This window comes from Molossus molossus, unplaced genomic scaffold (genome assembly GCF_014108415.1).
Source record: "Molossus molossus isolate mMolMol1 unplaced genomic scaffold, mMolMol1.p scaffold_m16_p_19, whole genome shotgun sequence".
Classification (NCBI taxonomy): domain Eukaryota; kingdom Metazoa; phylum Chordata; class Mammalia; order Chiroptera; family Molossidae; genus Molossus; species Molossus molossus.
In genome coordinates, this window is record NW_023425354.1 from 27,479,946 (window position 1) to 27,501,494 (window position 21,549).

Sequence of the window (21,549 nt, forward strand, 5' to 3'; positions counted from 1 at the left end):
AGCTGTCTGTCTATTCAGATGTTCAGTAATTCCTAATCTCTGGAATTTTCTCCCACAGGAATCCTAAATTCATTCCACTTTAGCCCCAGGGGGCCTCCTTTGTTGGAGTCAGTTACACACTGCAGCCTGCCCCTCTCACCTGGAGGGACAAAACTGACCCAAGTTGAGGTTAGTCCAGAAAAATAGTTCTAGAAATCTCCATTTTACTTTCTTCTCAGGCCAGTAGAACCTGTGTCAAGCAAGAAAGGCCTGCTGTTTAGGAATCTAAAGAAGTCTCTGTTCCTGAGAAATGCAAGGCAAGACTCAACTGGGAAACTAGACCAGTTAGTTTCCACACCTGTAAAATGAGGAAGTTGGATAACCTCTAAGGGTCTTTCCACCTCAAACATTACCTTACACTGCAAAACTGCTAAAAAAAATTCCTCACAAAAAAATGTTTTAGCTTTTAGTATTTATTCAGATTAAATTCCAATTATGAGTTCCTTTATTTTGGGCCATCATAAATATGTCTAGTTCCCCACCATCACCACCCTCTCACTTTATGATAAAAGAAATATTTTGAAGGGGGTGAGTGAATAACAGAAATGGCCCCAGGATGGGGAAGTGGAGTGGAGGTGGGGGGGGTGTGTAACAGCTTTATTCTTAAGGTCATGCTGCCCCCTGCTGTTTCTTAATAGTTGCCCAAGTATGACACAACCTTGAATCCTAGAATCTCAGGGCCAGGGGAGTCTGTTAGGGTCTAGGGCCTTTGGGCAGGAAGGATTCCAGAGAGTTATTTACCCTGTTAAAAAAATTCCAGGGAGGATGATTGACTGGGCAAGAAAGATGCACCCTGCCCTGGCCAGTTTGGCTCAGCGGTTAGAGCGTCGGCCTGCGGTCCGGAGAGACCCAGGTTCGGTTCCCGCTAAGGGCACGTAACTCGGTTGCAGTTTGTCCCCGGCCCTGGTTGGTCGTGCGGGTGGCAGCCACTCGATGTGTCCCTTTCACATCGATGTTTCTCTCTCTCACTCCTTCCTCTCTCTCCCTCCCACTCTATCTGTACAAAAAATGGAAAAATATCCTCGGGTGAGGATAAAAAAAAAAAAAACTGTACTGTTTCTGAGACAAATAAAAATGTAAAAAAAAAAAAAGATGCACCCCATAGATGACCAAATGCCCATCATCTGTTCTGTTGGTAACAGATGGGTCACTTAATCTTGTTAATCCTCAATCTCGTTTGTAAAAATTGGGCTAATGTCTATTCATAGGGTGTTGTGATGCTTATATTAGAGAATTTGTGTAAAGAAGTGCCTGGCATCTAGGAAATGGTAAATATCAACCCCCTTTCCTAGTAACAATGAGCTTTGGGTTCAGTGTTGGGTACATACTAGCAGTTCAATCAATAATTGGTAGGTTGAGAAACTATAAAAGGTAGACTGTCCTGCCAAGACCTCTTCATGGAGATGCTCAAAAGCACAAAAGGTTCTCACTTAAAAAGTGAAGAGGCCTACATGGAAATCCACCATGTTTTTTCTGGTCTGAGATTTCATCACTGACAAAATTGATCTTTTGCTCAGACTTCTCCTTTGAGGAAAGCCCAGAGCCATGTATCCAAGCTCTGAAACAGTGACCAACGGGCACAGTCAGCAAGACTCCCGCTGACCCACCCCTAAGGCATCCATACATTCCTCGGCTCCATGCTGTTTCATGCCCATTTAATTCACTGAATTCCAATTTGGGTCTTAAAATATATTAAAGGGAGATTTTAATAACGAAGCAGATCTCTGCACCCAGCGATGCTGAGATGATGCTGAGATGTTCCCGCGTTCCTTTCGGACCCAGATAGTTTTGAATCGCTCTTTCCAATGCAGGGACTGAGCTCAGCTTCCGCCCAGTGCAGGGGCGCAGCTCAGGCCACAGCGGGGTGTCTAGCGCTCTTCAGTGCCTCCAGATTGTGGCGCTTGTGCAGGTTCCCTCATACGTAACCGATGGCTCCTGAGAGCCTGCCTCTCGTAAATTACTTCCCACGATGCCTGCGACCATGGCAGAATTCAAGTTTGAATAGAGCAGGGAAAAGGTGTTTGAAAGGCCTGTTCACTCAGCTGCATTTTAATTTCCTTTTCAATCTTGTCCCAATTAATTTCACAGAATTAATCTCACAGAAGCAACTCGGCAGCATTGAGGCTGCGGTTTTAGTGTGGCGGTCGCTCTGCCTGAACATGAAATAGGAGCTAATATAAAAATCCATCTGCTGTGTTTGAAATACATGCCGGCTGCTGCTCAGTCCTGTCTGACATTCCAAACATCAACAGCGGGGAAAAGTGATTTGGGGGTTAGTGGCCATCAGTACTTGGCAGGGGTTCAACAACAGGTGTACTCCAAAAATCCATTCAGCCTGGGCATCAGGCATGACAGGGCAGGTGCTGAATCACCCTCCGTGCAGTAACGCTGTGCCCTGGCTTAGTTTCTTGTATGCAAGGATGGTAAGGCCCTTCTGTGGACCAGCACTGCTATGGGTATTTATTATAAGTGGGGGATAGGGAGGTAACAAGCCTCTATTTGGATAAAACAAGTCACAGGTCCCAGCTTTCAGAGAAGTGACTCTGTCTTCCTGGCTCCAGGGTCTTTCACTAGGGAACCTTTTTTCTAAGTAATAAAAGTGCTTGTTCTACTATGCAAGATAACTTAAATGCCCATTTAAAAATTAAGCCTCCTTTTCCAGAAGTCCTTTATGAGCTGTCCAGCAGATAAAAGTGAATTAAAGAGAGAACGAGAGAGAAACTCTTTCTCAATTGACTAGAAGGACAGGAGGTCCCAGAATGATGTCTTGCATTTATGGTAAAACAAGTTGGTAGGCTACATCTCTTGAGCTTGTGTTGTGTGCCTCGTGAGTTGGCCTTAGGCTCCTCCAAGGTTTGTCCAGCTACTTATTCCCATGGAAATCAGCCATAGAGCAACAAGTTGGGCACCACATAAGGTTTATACTTACATGGCAGCTTAGCTGGAGTGGGCAGATATTCTTGTGACCCAAACATACCAGGCTTTGGTTGTCTTCTCTGCTGATGCAGGTGATATGGAAATAGGGAGCCAAGTTTAACATCTAACACATGATGCTGTGAGATGGCCATAGGCTTTGTGTGGATGAGGACGGACTGATTTTGTCACCCTGAGTGACATTTAGCTTCCAGCACTGGGTTGGAGCTACTTAAACTCAGGCTGGATCCTAGCTCCAAACCCAGCTCCTAGTTGTCTGAATGCAGCAGGCTTGTTCCCAGCACACCTGGTCTATGTTAACAAAACTCTGTGTTTGCTATAATGGGATTTTGAAAGCCCAGTGCTCTCCACCGATGCCCTCAAAGGACTACTTAAAGAATGTAGACCTTCCCCTCCCTTGACCCCCATCCCCTCCAAAAGAGATTTGCATATTGTAAAAATTATCTGAATGAATGCAGTAATACTTCCTCTTTTAAGTGTGCTTAGTTTAATGTGACAAGAACCCTCATAAAAACAGATAAGTTAATTCCTTCAATTGCTTTAAATGAAGGATTTTTGTTGTTGTTTTTAATTCCAGGGCTCTGAGGGAAAGGAGGTGTTTGGTGACATCTAGTGTCCATTTAGGACTTCCTCAGGCACCATTACCCTCTGCTTGGCTGAGTGGGGGATGGGTGGGGTTATTTGAGAGGTAATTGGGGGGTAGTAAGTGGGGAGAATATAGGCCTGGGGCACTGGTTGCCCAAACAGTGTGATGAAACTGATCAATGCCTGTCAAAGAGCTATTATTCACCTCTGACCTAACCAAAGGGGGCGGGTAAGAGGAAAATATCTTTTCTTATTTATGATGATATGAAAGAGAAGCAGAAGCTGTCCCCACCACCCCATTTCATGTTAACAAGCAGGTCAACACTGTGCTGTGATGACGAAGATGATGATGATGATGGTGTTTTCTCTCATTAATAATCCCTATGGGAGACTATAGAGTTAGGAGGATGGGAATGGGATTTGGGGTCAGCTGGAAGGCAACGGTCATACACCGGTCAAATTCAGTAGAGGCCATTCCTTTCCCCCAGACAGGAACCAATCGTCTAGAACAAACCCTGGCAGCCTCATTCCTTCCAGGTAATTTTTATAAATGAGGGGACACCCATTCCAAGAGAGGACAAAAGGGAGAGGGTGTGTGTGTGTGTGTGTGTGTGTGTGTGTGTGTGTATACAAGTGAATACATATAAACTTGCTAACAAGAGGCCAAACTACATATTAACTATATCCTCCATACCCTGGTTATTTATTATAAAACCCATTATTTAAAAAAGAAAATAAAATTGGCATTTTCCACTTTAATCTCCTTACCCCTAAACTGTCATCCTGGATGGGACCTTTCACTTTCTACACACACACACACACCTTTCAGTCAGGTGGAAAGTACCAAATCAGATAATTAACTATGAGGCCCAGACAGAAATGTTTACCTAGAACCATATAAGCCATAGCAGGTTTAGGTTAATGCTCAGAATGGCCCGATGCTTTACAAACTCCAGTGTAAAAAATTCCAGCCATTTATTTTGCAGTGAATTTATAACAAGTGCTGTTAAAGTCTTCGTCTTTTGACAGAGGTAATAATAAATTCACTGTTAAAGACGGTAGTTTAATTCCTTATACCTCCAATACTGCACAGAATAAACCATATTCATCACTGAGTAATTTTTTACCACATAAATCTTTAAAACTAACCGGTGAAGGCTGTTGAGACTGAAATATTGTGAATTTATTAGATATGCCCATGTAGTATTGGATTCAGAGGTTTCCATTCGAATATATTATGGGGAAAATTTGTGTCTTTAACTGTGACATTCCCTCCATTTCCCACTGCCAGTATTATAACAAGCAGCTCCTCCAGAGTCAACTGCACGTTTATTAGACAGAGATTTAGTAATAAACTCCTCACTAATCTGCCAAAGAGGCTGCATGACATTTCGATGAGATGCTCTATTTAAAAGGAGTCACAAAAGCTTTGTTTCTGTGTAATTATTTTCTCAGAAGGAACTCAGCCTCCCCAAACCTCTGTCTGCCAGTGTTTCTTGGTAGTGCATGCATGCAGCTCTCCAACCAAACTAGCAAAATATTGAAGCAAATTATAACCTCACTAATGAGGTTATGAGATTAGTAATGAGGGGTTTGGGGTAATTGGTGAGAACACAGAAACGCTGGAATTAGCAGACTTTGCTAGATGTATGATATTTAAGGCTAATAAAAAGATTATATTGATTATCAATCTAGAAATAAGACAATGGTCTTAGAAAACTTGCTCTTTAAAAACTTTCATCTTGACATATGACACATTCAAGATACAATTAAATGCTCAGATTTGAACAAAAAATGTTTTTACTCTACCATATTAATTTTGAGTGAAAAGCTGCGCCTGTTAGATGAGAATATTCTGAACCTTTCTTATGATTTGCTAGTAAAGTGACATTTAAACTAACCAACTGATTATATCAAATTGTAATGCCCTCTCTAGCTTCATTAAGGAAACATTAATATTGCTAGCATGAAAATATATTTTCTTTTATATGCAGAAATGTGCATCATCTTTTTAGCAAAAAGTTTCAGCAGCTTTTCTATTCCCACTAATAGTCTGTATTTGGGAAGGGTTCCAGATACTAAAAACTTCCAAGGAGCCTTGTGAACTTTTTTAAAAGATTTTTTTAAAAATAAAATACAATAGGCTTCTAACTGTTAAACAAAGGAGAAAAATATCCTGGCAGTGCAAGACTACAGCCCATCAGAATAATTATGAAAAGACAGACCCGGCCAGAAAGATAAGCATAATACCAGCAATTAATATTCAGCATTTCACATTATAGTCAAGAGGATGTGTTTTTCTTTGTGATGTAGCTCATAAGCAAAGAGAGTTGGGAGCCAGACTCAGCTCTGTCTTCTTTTTGTGCATGAGGAATAAGGAGAAAAAAACAGCAACAACAATCCTGCTCCATCTGTAAATGAACAAACATCTTGATTTTATAGCTATTTGCTTTGTAAAACTGAGGAACGAAACAAAAATTACTGGATGCCTAAGTAACACTTTAATTCCGAATTCATTTACGCTGTAGCTATGTAGTTGTCACAAACCATAATGCAGTATTTAATTAAAATAACAGAAGTGCATCTAGATATGTCCTGGGGTAGCTATCACCAAATTATAGTCTATGCCACCCGTATTTTATTTATGAAATGGCAGATTCTAAGGTACAAATAGGCTGATTCAAAAGCATAAACATTTTAAACCTGCATTTTTAGAAAGGCTTTTTTTTTTTTTCTGCTGCGTCTTTAAATGTTTTCCTCCTTCTATTGGGGGCTTTTTACGTGGGATTGTTTTGATGTCAATAAATATCTCTTTCTAACTCTCGCTTTTCAACTATTGACCTCCTGAGTCTTCTGGCTGTGAAATCCCCCCTCTGTTGTCATGGAAAGGCTTGTGAGGTATCACAGGAGCCACAGCAAGCACGGGACATCTTAGCGGAACTTGGACATGGATTCCAAGAGAATAGGTAAAAAGCAAACCCTTTTCAGGCTCAGTGGGCTTATTCCCATACAATCTTCCTTACACTTTTTTTTCCCACGTATAAATACCAGCTACAGTTTACACGCTTGCTTGCTCTACAATGTGGATGTTCACATGCAGACATACTGCTCCTTTTCATAAACGCATAGCATCTATCTTACACGCACCCACCATCTATCTCCTCGTTCACATTGGCTGTCCCATCCACCTCCTTGTCTGCAGAATTATGTTCAGCAAGGTCCCGATTTATAGGAAATAAATAATGAAAATGGAATGGACTGCGAAAGATAATCGAAACATTCAAATTGTTATTTTTCACTGTGCTTTCCACAAACAGAGCATCTATAAACATCTAGCAAAGGTGTTGGCTGATTCCTAAAAAGCCAACATGGAACATTCTGACAGAGTGTGTCTCTACACTGTATCTTTCCTGTTCTTTCTCTCTTGCTTTCTGATACTCCAAGATCGTGGCATTTTTAAATGGCAAATGATGTGGTGTTATTTTCATTCTTTCTGCTTAATATTTATCCTGTCTATAATGATGTTTTTGTCATCATTGATCCTCTATAAGATAATCCTAAGAATTATAAAACAGAGACAATAATTGCAATCACCTTTTTAAAGAAAATAGCCCCTGCAATTACTGTATAAAGATATTCCAATAATGGTATCATTGGATCACAGCCCAATCCTACAGCTAGGGTCTTTTGGAGAAAGGGTTTCTTATACACACTTGTAATTATTTTAGCCCCTTTCACAGGTCACATAGAAAGTTAATTTCAATCGCTGCTAATTTCCGTCCAACAAGAGTAAGGTACTTTAAACCACCCAAAATAATTGGATTCAAAACAAATTTAGGAAATTGAGTGTGTTAGAAAGCAAATAAAAATATCCTTTTGGTAAGGAGGAGGGTGAAAGTAGTAAAAATGGCCTTTTTTCCTCCCTTCTTTCCCCTTCACAACTTTGCCATTAAAGTTGCACCTACAGCTAGAAGTTTGTCCGTGAAAAATGGTCATTTTGTTTCTCTGCTCAAAGAATGTTATTAAAATGCTAATTTAAAAGAAAAAGGAGTTAAATATCTAGCGATGGTGCATTCTAATTGCAACCATAATGAGCTCTCTAAATGTGCGTGCCCCTGACACACACAGAGCATAAACAGCAGTAAACAGATCATTAGTACCCACGTTCATTTATTCTGGCGACCTTACCATGACCCCACCGAGGGTAGGGTGAAAAGCAGGTGGATCTGGCTGTGACACCCCCTAGAGGGATCCAGGAAATGAAGCTATAAGTGGTTGTCATGGAAACGCCTATGTGTGCAGATGATGTAACACACCGACAGGCTGTAGGGCTCCGCAACTGGGACGTTGCCTTTCCCTCGCCGGAACAATCTTGAGGATTAAATTATTCATTTCTTTAATTCACAAAGCAAAAGGAATCCTAATTTTCTTGATATGCAACTCTCTTCCATTTGTCTAAGGTCTGGAACATGGTGACTTGTCATCCCTTCACCCAGCTTCCTGTAGTCTAACCCCAAATCACGGAATCTGGCAAAATCAAGTGGGGGAAAGGCAGCAGAAATCTGACACTCAACATCTGTACTTAAGGAGAGAAAAATCTAAGATTTTAAGCTAAAATAAATAATATAGACAGTGTCCCTTTCTGGTGAGGGCATGTTGGCCAGAGACTAAATGTGTACCTGTCCTGAACAAGATAGCTTTTAGAGCAGGGCAGGGTCAAGCCCATACCCAGTGCAGACAGTATAAAGCTGAGAGGCATCAGCCCCAAATGAACCCATCACCCTAGCAAGGTGCAAGAAAAGGAGATAAGAGAAACCGAGCATCTGCTCACCCCCTCCCATGTCCAATTGAGGGAATCGAGATTAATAAAAATAATTCTTTGGAGAATGATTCCACTCTATCCTACCCTGTTTTGCACCAAACAACCTCAATAACCTTACGGCAATAGTAGAATAACTTTTCTTATTTTTTTAAAGGAAGCAGAAAAGACCATCTCTGGAAATTATTTTAAAATAAAAAATATCCTGGCCTGCGCCTCCTCCCCACCCCCTCCCCATTGCACTTTAGATGAACCTGTGATATTGTAGCAATGGCCCTTGAAGTGCAGTGGGGAGGTGATTTAGGAGAATATTAAAGGCAATGTGGAGATTCAAGGCGCCTCTCTCAGGGAGATCTGGAGAAATACGCAGCACAGATGGGCCGAGCAGATTAAACATTTCCGTCACATTGTTTCCAAATTGTGTTGTGGTGCCTGAGGCTGGTACTGCGGTCAGAGCAAAACAGAGCGGTGCAGAGCTGCGAGCTGCACAGTTTATGGAATACATATTAATACGCCGGTCTCACATGGTATCACAATTCTATCAGCTCCAAAATGGTGCTGTCTCTATTGTTCCTGAATTCTGCACTTGGCACCTTGTTTTCTCCCAACTGCAAAGTGTTTACCTACCCTTTATCCTTTCTCTGTTCTTTAGGCAAAGTTCAAGTTGTGAGTTTCCTTCTTGTTTCTCTTTCCTTACAGCCCTGTTCCACCTTCCTTCTTCCCTTCACAGCTTGTGGGTTTTCTGTCATGCATACTCTGTGTTTTGCACACACTTCCATCACCAACAATGTCCGGTTTGTGCACAGTTCCTGCACACCTCCCTGACCTTGACTTGATCATTATCCACTCACACTCAGTACAAGACATAAGCTTCCAACTTGGGGCTGAGTGTTCCCTTGTGCTGGAGTGCTCTCAGACCTCCCACCTAGCTGACACCTTCGTCTTGTCCTCAGAATACTCAACTCTTAGCTGAGGAGAGAGCTTTGTAGAATTGTGGCCATGTGCCTACGCCCCCCGCCCCCAATCTGCTTTCATTGACCACCCAGTCTTTCCCTATTCCCTTTCTTACACTGACATACCCTTCCCCCACTACCCAGAATCCAGGCCCATCAACCTCCAGATTAGCAAATTCTCTGAAATGTAACTATAAACTGGGACAACTGAGGCACTTTTCATGATTCATTTTTATGATCCATAGATCAAAACTCTGAATAATGGAAAGAAAGAGAAAATGATTGCCGGCAACTTAAAACACTTTGTGAAACAGCCTGAAGAGGCCGCCCAGCTGCCCGAGGCTTCAGCCAAGGGCTGAGTTCCAATCCTTTCACCCAACTGACCACTTTCTTTCTTCTTCTGCAAAATCTCTTCATAAAACCACTTGTGCTGAAAAACAGGCACCTATTTGTCTTTGGTGAACAATTCCTGTCCTTAGTCCTATTTTTCTCAGCAGTTGGAAGGGTGCTGAGTTAGAACCCTCAATTTATTTAATAATTTATGATATCCTGAGATATCATAAAATTTCCAAAGCTGGATTTTAAATGTAGAAAAACTATGGGCCAATCCAGAGTAAAAATACAAAGTTTTTGGCTGACCCTGGAAAATTACAATCTACTCCACCTAGGAAATTCAAATTTCCCATCTTTACTAATGATAATGTATGAGGCACAAGCCCTAATAAGAGAAACAAGCAATCATAAACAAATAATTCTGTGATTGATTGGTCTTTCCTATATGCATATCAAGCATTTATTGATCTTTCATGTTAGGGGCTGATTAATTGTTCTCTTGAAAAATTCTGTTGTCTACAAGCACAGATACAGTGAACTTTGATGGTTAAAAGAACAAAAGTAAGAGACATTTTTCTGGGAATCTTGTTCCACAGAGGCTTATCGAAGCCCAATTCTATGTGAAAAGAGAATACTTGTTATTAGGAACATTCTCAGGGGAACTGACAGTGTCAAGCAGCTTGTTCCAAAAGCCATCATGTGAATTTGAATGGAAGCTATGGGAAGACACCACAACTTTGAACTCACAGTGAAAGGGATGGTGCCTTAGAAGGGATAAGCAAGCTTGGTCAGTATTCGAAGAAGAAACAAACTCTGCTGCTGGAGAGCTGAAGCCTGTGAAACCCAGCATGGCAGGAATGAGGATTCTTGATTTCCTTTCATTGTATTTTTTTTTTAAGGGAAAGGGAGGTGAAGATGGCCACTCTGGGCCAAAGTGCAGATCGAGGCCATAAAGATCATTGCGTTTTCCTCCCAGAGCACCGGTTGTAAACTGTAGAGGGTTTATAAAACCTCTGAGAATCTGATGAAAGATCTGGGCCGTACCCTGGGACAAGATAAATGTACACATGCACACAGAACTTCACACAATTTCAAGGAGTTCAAAGATTCCTTCACGTCCATCCACAGACTGGCCAGCCAGAGGAGTTCACAGACTCCAGTTTAAGAATGTGTATCCTAGAGGATGGTGATTTCCTATTGTTGGAACAGCCTAGAAGTCACTGAGCCTAGAAATTGAATTCTCATCCCAAGACAGGATGGTCATTCCAGGTCATGTCTGTGCTACTCCAGGGGAGCCATGGAAGAGCTTATACAAATAGGAACCAGCAGGGAGGAGAGAAATTAAAATGTAGCAATCATGGAGTAGGGGTATTTAATCTCTTTTAAGGCTTATGATAGGCGCCTGCTGGTTTTCCCCCTGATATCCCCTGACACCTACTGACAGGGTATTTGCAACCCCACACAGGGACTCAGGGCCCTGTGACAGGAGGAGCACTGAGGAGGTCCATGATAGTCTTGAAACCATAAACAGCAATAGGACACCACTGGAGGCAGAATCAAGCTGTGTGACGTGCCTGTGGTTGGTGGCCATACTGCTTTTTGTTTATAGAATTTTCTGTTCTTTTTATGGCAGGTTTGGTAGGGTTGTTTTTTTTTTCCTTGTTGGTAGAGATTAGCAGTATAAATCCTTATGGCAGTGTGCAAATCCCCCATAAACACTTTTGATTGTTACTCTTGATGAGTGCTGTGTCTATTTTAGGTTCACTCAATGCTCTGCTCATCCAGGCCAATAGCTTCTCCAACCAGATAATGGACTCCAAGTAGCCAACCCTCTTTTTTTTTTTAAAAAAAACCTCACCTGAGGATATTTTTTTATTTATCTTCAGATAAAATATGAGGGAGGGAGGGAGGGAGGGGGAAAGAGAGAGAGAGAGAGAGAGAGAGAGAGAGAGAGAGAAATATCAGTGTGAGAGAGACACATCCATTGGCCATCTCCCACATGACCCCAACCAGGGCCGAGGACCGAACCACAACTGAGGTATATGCCCTTAACCGGAATTGAACCCTCAACTCTTTGGTCCACGGGCTGATGCTCCAACCTCTGAGCCAAACAGGCCAGGGTCCAACCCTCATTTTTAAGACTCCTTCATTTGGGGAGGTTTAGTGAGGTGGGGCAGGGTTAATGCTGAGGGAAACAGATGTTTAATCGAGCCTAGAGATATTTATGATGAGATCAAACCACACATTGTATTACTTTCAAGTGAAAGTCTTCATAAAGGACTTTTTTTTGTGGCAAGAAGCAAGCACTGATGTTAAATCGCTTTTTATATTCTTATCTAAAGCATCTTCAATGAACAATTTTGTATAATTAACATCTTAGCTCTGCCATACACTGTGTCTATAGAATTACAATGTGGGGAACCTTCATAATTCCAATTCCCTAACCTTTTCACTTGTAGGTATGTATCCCCACATTGAGGATTTGAGGTCTCGTGGGAATGTCTAGGCATTTTTCCGGTCTTTCCAAACATCTGGGCAAAAAGAAGTCAAACTCTTTTGAAAATGTTGATCCCAGAAATTCAGTTTTCTCTGCCATCCCACAACAAATCCAAGAATCAGCAACTTAATAAAAATGCAGTAAATTAGCACCTCTAGACAAGAGCAGAGTTCATTCAGAGCTGGGGTCTGCCTGGCTGAGCCAGTACTCTCTCCATTTTAATAGTTTAATAAAAATTAGCATAATTAACGAACATCTGTATGATCCAGAGTGGTGCAATTTGGCACTTGGAAACGAGGGCTTAAACATGATTGCTGTGAGTTTAATGTTGTTTTAATTCTTTTTGGCACTGTGCAGTGAAATAAACGTTTGGTGGTGATAGTTCTCGGCCGGATCTCATTTGCATTTTTCTCCCTTTGATTATGAGCAATTGTGGACTCCCCAGCAATTCATCAAAGTAGAAATTATTTTAAAATACCTCGTGGTGTTCAGACTGGGCTGGAGCAATGCATGGGTGGGGGGTGGCAGTGAAAGAGAAGGCTAGAAATTTTCCATTCATGCTTTAAACACCTCAGCCCTGCAGCCCTTTTCGTGTATCCAGCCAAGGGATGAAATCTGGAAAAGACAGTCAGATCTCAAGACTTGTAGGTGCTTTGATTAAGCTCCTAGGCTCCCACAGCAGGACACATATGGTCTCTGAGACTGTGCCATTCTCCTTACACTTCTGCCTGCTCTCTTGTTTTGAAGGGCAGAGAGTTGATTTCACTCATTTTGGTTCTCACCACTGTGGTGAGGCTGCCACATCTGTGGTCGGCAGGGTCAGTGTTCCCCTGGAGCAAGAACACATTGAATGGGAGCCTGGCCTTTGCAGGTGTCCTGCCGTGCCTCATCTGCTTCCTGTTTGCACCCTCTTCAAGTTTGGCAGAGAGCGCCTTACCAAGGCTCTGTTCCTACTCCCCTGGCATTACGGCTAAAGGGGGATGCTGCCAAGTGTGTCAGGGTCAGGAGTCTTGAATGGTCACTAGGGAGAAAATGTTCCCTCCGAGCCCCTTAGGTGTCAAAGATGACAATATCTGGTAGGTAGAAGACCACTCTTCACACATGTTTAAGCAGGCTGACTGTGATCAAAAAGACTGTTAGACAACATCATGCCCCCTCCCCCTGCCTGTGAGATAACAGAAGGGCTAGAGTTTTTATGAGTTACAATGAGAGAGGGAGACAGAAGATGTTTCCCCTTCACAGCAAGGCTCTGTAGACATGGCCATTGCAGCGACATGCTAACTAACGCAAGGCAATGCTGCAAGAAAACTTATGGCAGAAACTGCCCTAACTTCAGTGTCGGGAGATGGACAGGAACATAACTTGTACCAATAGGAGCTTTAAAACGTTCTAACAGCATAGGCCAAGGAATTCTGGGTAATTTCCCATAAAGCAATGTAGACTGTAGGGGAGTTGGCCTAGGGGAGGGAGGGAATGAGGTCTGGTTTGCGATAGTGGGGGAGAGGCAGTGGACACATTTATTTCAGACTGATTTTTAAAGATAATTCTCTGCCCTGGCCGGTTTGGCTCAGCGGTTGGAGCGTCGACCTGCGGTACAGAGAGACCCGGGTTCGGTTCCCGCTAAGGGCACGTACCTCGGTTGCAGTTTGTCCCCGGCCCTGGTTGGTCGTGCGGGTGGCAGCCATTCAATGTGTCCCTTCACATCGATGTCTCTCTCTCTCTCTCTCTCTCTCTCTCTCTCTTCCTCTCTCTCCCTCCCGCTCTATCGGAACAAAAAATAGAAAAATGTCCTCGGGTGAGGATAAAAAAAAAAAAAGATAATTCTCTGTTCCTTTTAGGATCAACTCTGTAGTCTCACTTCTTATGCTTTTTGAGGCTCTCTTCATGGTATTTAGGGAGCCATGCGGGGAAACTGTCTCTAAAGGTAGTTGCTCTCTTCCTGCCACAACCAGTTCAATCACCAGGGGAATATTTTGTAGTTAGTCGTAACTAAATCTGCTCAACTGAGAATACAAATCCCCACTGCTCCCTTCATTTCTTCATAACCTCATTTAACAAGTATTTTTCTGGCCCCATTCTGTGCCGGGTACCATGCTGAGTGCTGGGAATACAACAGCAAACAAAACCAACAAGGTCCCAGCTCTCACAAAACTTTCCACCTAGAGATTGGCACTGAGACAAAAGCAGACTGATACAAGACAGCGTAATGAACTCATTTCTGGGGAAGCATAGGGCGTAGCACTGTGGACTACCTAGCTAGGGGCCCCCACGCAGACGGAGAGTGGCAAGGAGAGGCTTCTACAGAATCTAGAAAGACTCAGGAATTGAGATCTAAAGGCTGCTTAGGAGTGAACCCTAAGGGAGGAGGGAAGTAGAGGCTAACAGGAAGAGGAGAGGCTCCAAGATGAAAGAGCCTGTAGCCCATGGGAGCAGCTGAGACAAATTCTGTTTTACTAAGGGTCCACTAGATCTAGGGGGTGAGTGAAAGTTCTGGGCAGTGAGCGGGACCAGGTCACACAGGGCCTTGTCCACCTTGCTAAGAAGTTGACAATTGGCAATGGGAACCCACTTAAAGGTTTTGAACAGAGCAGTGATATTTTCTACGTACATTTTAGAAAGATACTGGCTGCAGAATGAAGACTGGATTGGAGGAGAATAAGAATGAAGATACAGAAACCAGTTTGAAGGTTGTTTCTGTAGTCCTCGTGAGAGATGATAGTGACATGACTCTAGAGTATTGTCAATGGGAATGGAGAGAAGTGGGTGGATTCAAGTAATATTTTGGAAAGAGAATTGACAGAACTCAAGGACTGCTTGGAAAATTGGGAACAACTCTCAGGTTTCTGGCTTGAGTAACAGTTCATAGTGGTGCCATTTACTGAGATAGAGAACACAGGAGGTAAAGAAAGCTTGGGAGTGGGAATGGAAATAGAAGCAGAGTGGCAGGTTAAATTTAGGATATTCTGAGTTTGAGCAGCTTGACAGACATACTCTTGGGTATTGGGAATCCATCACTTAGATCTGGGCTGGAGCTATGGTTGTGAGTCATTTATACAGACATGGTGGCTAAACCACAGAGGTGTAAAAGATTGCTTAAGAAAAATGCATCGAGTCGGAAGGCAAGGACAGAACCCTAGAAAACAGCCACATTAAAAGGAGGGATAGAGGAGGATAAGCTCACAGAGGAGAATAAGTAGAAATAGCTAGAAAGTAGAAGGGAAACTAGGAGAGTATAATTATCATGGACACTAAGAGAAGAAAATGCCTGAGAGATCAAGTAAGTTAAGGACTGAGAAGTTCCCATAGAATCTGAGCAATGAGGAGGTTATAGGAGACCACGGAGAGAAAGCATAAGTGGAATGATGGAAGCCGAAGCCTGATTAAACTGGCATGAAGAGTGAATAAAAAACAAGAAATTAGGGCAGTAAATGAAGGAAACTCGATAAGTTTGTGAATTGGCAGTCGGCACAGGCCAGATGAAATGGAAAGCAGACATGTGGAGGGGACTATTGAATAGTTTCCAAAAATGAAAGAAACTTGAACACATTTCAAGGCTGATGGAAAAAGTCATTTACGTTAGTCAGAGGTCAAGACTCCATAGAATCTCATTTCTAAGAAAGAAAGCGGCCCTGGCCGGTTTGGCTCAGCGGTTAGAGCGTTGGCCTGCGGTCCAGAGAGACTGGGGTTCGGTTCCCGCTAAGGGCACGTACCTCAGTTGCAGTTTGTCCCCGGTCCTGGTTGGGTCGTGTGGAAGGCAGTCACTCGATGTGTCCCTTTCATGTCGATATCTCGCTCGCTCGCTCGCTCTCTCTCTCTCTCTCTCCCCCCCTCCCCCTCTCTATCTGAACAAAAAATGGAAAAATGTCTTCTAGTGAGGATAAAAAAAAAAGAAAAGAAAGCGGAAGGGTTACAACTACCTGTCAGGAGGGGCGGACACCTCCTACACTGGAATGGGAAAGAACGGTGGTTGTCAATAAAGGTACATTTCTGTTTTGGTGGCTGATGGTTGACAAATATTATGCCTTCTCTTTTCTCTTTGAAGGTGGAAAGAGGTCATCTGCTGAGAGGGAGAGGAGAGGCAGAATTGGAGGAGGGGAGATACACTGTCAAAAAGAACAAGCCAGGAAAAAACAAAAGAAACAAAAAGATAACCACTTGACCCAGAATTTTATTGTTACCAACCTGGTTTTCTTTCTTTCTTTTCCTTTTTTTCTTAGAACTCAGCAGCTAGGTGAGCAAATGCAGCCCCATGGTACCCCAAATCCAGTTGAAGTGGAATACATGATATTACCCGTGTATTCCTAAATTTTACTACCTTCAAAAAGAAGAAAATATGTTCTTGTGCTTTCAGGAATGCTCCCATAATGTTCAACATCTGCTGTGCTTTTGAGAAGCTCTTCTGTATTCAGGGAACCCCCTTCTCAATCCTGTGACCACCACTTCTTTTAAACCCTCTTTCCCTTGCTTGTTTGCCCCTCTGTGGCTTTTATGTCCTGCCATCATTATTAATGTACATGTCAACTTCTAATGTTTAGAGCACCTACTATGTATCAGAATCTTTTAATTGTTTTCACTTCTGTGGCATCTCTTATATCCCTACAACATAGGGAAGGGGTGATGATAGTCTCCTTACTCTTACAGAAGAGGAGATTAAAGCTAGAAGAACCTAAGGTCACATGGTTACTAAATGACCAAATGGGGATTAGGTCCCAGTCTGTCTGACTCCAAAGCCCATTACTCTCTGCTATAAGCTCCTAGGGAGCAAGCAATGTTCTGATTCGTCATTATACATCTCATGGGAACACAAACAGCACTTTGCACATAGAAGGTGATTGGTAAATATAGATTTGAACGATGACCTGACTTCCTGAATATTTTTAGTGTTCTGTCATTTCAGGGTGTGCCCAACTTTCTCTGACTACGCCTTTCAACTTTGTTTGGTAAAAAACAAGCCCTGGCCGGTTTGGCTCAGCAGTTGGAGTGTCAGCCCTCAGACCAGAGAGTCTCGGGTTTGATTCCTGTCAAGGGCACATTCCTTGGTTGCGGTTCAGTCCCTGGCTCTGGTCGGGGTTGTGCAGGAGGCAACCAATCAATGTGTCTCTCTCACGTTGATGTCTCTCTCTCTCTCTCGCTCTCGCTCTGCCATGCCCACTCTATCTGAAGATAAATGGAAAAAAAGTATCCTCGTGTGAGGATATATAAAAGAAAAACAACAAAGCAAACAAACAAAAAACATGCTCTTTAGGTTTAGCAATGGCATCAAATGTGCTAAGTTTACAATGTAGACAGGAAGATGGCAAAATGTAAAGTTTGCTTTCCTCCTCTAGATGACTTTTTTAAATATAATAATCCCATCAAGGGTATTAACCACCCAACAGAATCTCCCTTACAGTCACCATAAGAGGTTAACAGAAGCATGACCAAATTCCAACTGAAATCATCCTCTTTTCATTTTTCAGGAGTATAACATGTATGGCTGGTGGGTAGGAGAACTGAATAGCCTCATTGGGATTGTTCCAAAGGAGTATCTCACAACTGCCTTTGAAGTAGAAGAAAGATGAAGCCCAGGTATCAGAACTATTGCCCATGAATGTGTTGGCCATGTCTTTGTTTCTCTGTGAAGGATGATAGTTGCCAGTGAAATAGCTTTTCTTCATTTCCAAAAATGATGCTAATAATTCACCACTGAAAGAAGATGATTCTGGAATTGTTTTTCCTAAATTAGGGGACTGTGTCAATTGTGATTACGTTCAACTACATATGACAGAAACTCAAAATAACTGATTTAATTAACATAAACATTTATTTTTCTCTTCTGTAAAAATCCAGAGGTAAGTATTACAAGGTGTTTAGATCCCAGGTACCGTCTCTTTTGCTCCAATGTGTGGCCAACATTCCTAAGGTTACCTCATGGTCCAAGATGGATGCTCCAGCTCCAGCTATCATGCCTGTATCCTACCCAGCAGAAAAGATAAAATAAAAGGAAAAGGGCACGCCCTCTCCTTTTAAAGATGTTTCACAGACGTTGCACACACTACTTCTGCTTACATTCCTTTGGCTAGAATTTGGACATACAAACAAAAAGACAAAGCTGCAAAGAAAGCTTTACTTTAGGTAGAACCTGTGTCTAGCTTAAAAGTGGAAGAGAGACTTGTTAATAAAATAAAAAGGGGAGAATGGATATTGGGGATAGCTAGGGATTTTTGCCACCAGCATGGGTCTGGGTTTCTGTATCTCCAACTCCCAAATCCAGGCAGGACCCAATTTCCCCAAAATGCCCATGTATTACAATATGATTGACCAAGATTAGGAACCTACTGTGAGGATTCCTAGGGCACATAAATTAACTTTTAGATAATAAAGAATATGGCTTGCATTTTATTAACAAGGACCATTTCATATTTTAAAAGTTGAGTGAATGCTTGCTTTGGGTGAGATAACTTTGCAATTGTTTTGGCACAGATGGATTTTGTTTAGAATTAAGATGGTGATGGAGGGCACCCAAAGCTAGCATGATGTCACTAGCTCCATCTTCTGGCCTGAAATGGGAGCCGACTTTATTGCTGCAGGTGAAGGATGACATATGTGGCAGTGATACAATACAAACTGTCCTTGGAATCTTCCAGACCAGGGCCCATTCTAGAGTGTAGCAGCAGCGGTATGGATTCATTTAGGAAAATACATAAGATCCTACTTTCTGATGCCCTTGTACAACCATGAAGCACCAGCTCAGGCCTGTCGCACAAGGTTTGACTTTATGACCTTCCCAATGAGGGCTTCATTTCCTGGCCATGAATGTAGAAGGGTTGGAATTTTTCTGTCAAATCTAAACAGATTCACCCTACTTCACTTTGTCATTTACTTAATGACAAAGTTGTTTATCTCCTCATTCTCTTTAACCCAACAATTCCACACCTAGGAGTTTATCCTACAGCTATACTTGCTCACATGCAAAATGATAAACATATAAGGCTATTTGTTTGTAATACCAAACCACTGGAAATAACCTAAATATTCAATAGAGACCTAGCCAAATAACTGTAGTACATTCATAGAATCGAATACTATGCAACAGTAAAAAAGAAAAAGCAGCTCTCTGCACTGATATGGAATATATTCTGAGAGATGTTGGTAAGTAACAACAACAACAACAAAAAAGGCAACAACGAAGGGTATGCCTAACTTACTCCATTTGTGTAAGAAGGGAGTTTCCAATTGTTAATATATGTATGAGATGCTTCTGGAAGGAGAAAGAAAATGCTGACACTGGTTGCCTCCAAAGACAGAGAAGCTGCACGACTGTGAGACAGTGGAACACTTTTTACTCTGTGCCCTTTTATACCTTCTACATTTTGAATCATAAAAGCAAATGTATGTATTTTTCTTCCTTTAGGACACATATCCTTCTCTCTATCCTGCCTTTATGAAGAAACTGATCATCAAGAGCTCCCACTTCCTACCTCCTGCTGCCCTACCAACACCATGGATTCTTCTCTTTACTGAAGAGACCTGTGTCTCTGACACCATTTAGTAACTGGGAAGAGGCATATTCAGCAAACCTGTTACCAAACCTGCATTGTCATAGTTCATTCCATCTCTAAACATGTCCACATAGTCACTTCTGCCCTTTCCACAGTCTTGTCACAGAGAAGGTAAGAGAGAAGGAAACCTTTGGAGAAAGAAGCTGTTGGTTGTTTTGACTGATTTGAAAAGCACAAATAAATTTCAGATTTGTTTCCTAGCCACGTGTGATAGTGTTGAGTTTCTTTTTGTAATGGTATAAAAATGTTGGTTCTGGACATTCTTGTCAACTCCAAACAAAGTAGGAAGGGATAGCCAGAGAGAAAACAAAAGCCCAGATAGAGAAGAGGACTTGCAATTGTCTTTTGGGGTAGGATCATCTCTGGAATCTAGGCCTGCCTCCTTGGCCTCTCAGACTTCCTTTGACTACCTCCTTGGTTATTTTTTCTTATGTGCTGAATCTCTCTGAAATGAGACAGGGCTAGAAGCAAGTCCTTGGAGTCAGCACATTGGAGAGTTCCTTTTCAGCCTCAATTAACTACTCAAGTGGGTCCTGTCTGGCAGCAAGTCCTAGCTAGGGGCCAAGCAAGCACTTTGAGAAGGACGTGTGTATACACAGTCCTGTTCCTTCTCCTGTTGCCTGTACTAGCACTCAGGTTATCTGTACCTTGAAGAGGCAGCTAAACATAGTGGTTAAGAACATAAACTCTGGAGCCAGGTAGCCTGGGAATAAACCCCAGTTCCCCATTTACTACATACATTCCCTAGAGTAAGTTACCTGACCTTTTTTTTAAAAAAACTTTTTTTTTTTAATCCTCATCCGAGGACATTTTTCCATTTTTTATTCAGATAGAGTGGGAGGGAGAGAGAGAGAAACATCGATGTGAAAGGGACACATCGAGTGGCTGCCACCCGCACGACCCAAGCAGAGCTGGGGACAAACTGCAACCCAAGTACATGCCCTTAGCGGGAACCGAACCCGGGTCTCTTGGGACCGCAGACCGATGCTCTAACCGCTGAGCCAAACCGGCCAGGGCAAGTTACCTGACCTTTTATGCTTGAACTTCATCACTTTAGAAGAGGCATACACCATCTTACCAAATCATTAGGAAGATTAAAGGAAAAACACGTGTTAATGTACTTAAAACAATGATGGGCACAGAGTAACTGCTCAATAAGGATTAGTTACTATTATTGCCTGACTCTCTACACAAGAAATTTTGAAAAATGGGCAACTGAGCAGCCAAAGAAATTTTCTCTCATGAAAATTACAGCATAGGTAATATAGTCAATAATATCATAATAACTATGTATGGGGCCAGGTGGGTACTTGAAATACGGGGGGCAGGGTGACCACTCTGTAAAGTATATGATTGTTTAACCACTATGCTGTACATCTGAAACTAATACAGAATAATATTGAATGTAAACTGTAACTGAAAAAAGAAAAGTAAATAAAAAGGAAAAAAATAATTTTTCTCTCTGAAACTGCCTATTCAGAGAAGTCCTGGATTGGTAGTAGCCTTCTTCAGCTCTATAACAACCATATCATAGCCCTGCAGTAAGACATTCATTTCATATCATCGAAAGAAAGAAACCCAGGAGCAAACAATGGATTCCAAGTTTCTCAAAAGATCCTATGCCAGCTCTTCGTTTCCTGATTTCCTGACCCAGGTGTAAAAAACAATCAAGCTTTTTGTGTATGTGCTGTAAAAAGAGGTAAGCCGCCCTGGCCGGTTTGGCTCAGAAGTTGGAGCATCGGCCTGCGGACCAGAGAGTCCCAGGTTCGGTTCCCGCTAGGGGCACGTACCAAAAAAAAAAAAAAAGTAAGAAAGGCAGAGAACCTAGGTCTAGGAGAAAAACGGGAG

At 42.2% G+C, this 21,549-nt stretch overlaps 1 protein-coding gene across 1 annotated transcript in view; it reads left to right on the forward strand.

Annotated features, from left to right (window-relative positions):
* Positions 1 to 20,359, forward strand: part of SKAP1 (src kinase associated phosphoprotein 1) — a 287,139-nt gene extending 266,780 nt beyond the window's left edge. Inside the window, exons 12-13 of the mRNA XM_036267707.1 lie at positions 17,620 to 17,728; positions 19,554 to 20,359. Coding sequence (XP_036123600.1) covers positions 17,620 to 17,721 — 102 coding nt within the window. The 3' untranslated portion in view covers positions 17,722 to 17,728; positions 19,554 to 20,359. The remainder of the gene's footprint in view (positions 1 to 17,619; positions 17,729 to 19,553) is intronic.
* Positions 20,360 to 21,549: the final 1,190 nt, after the last annotated feature.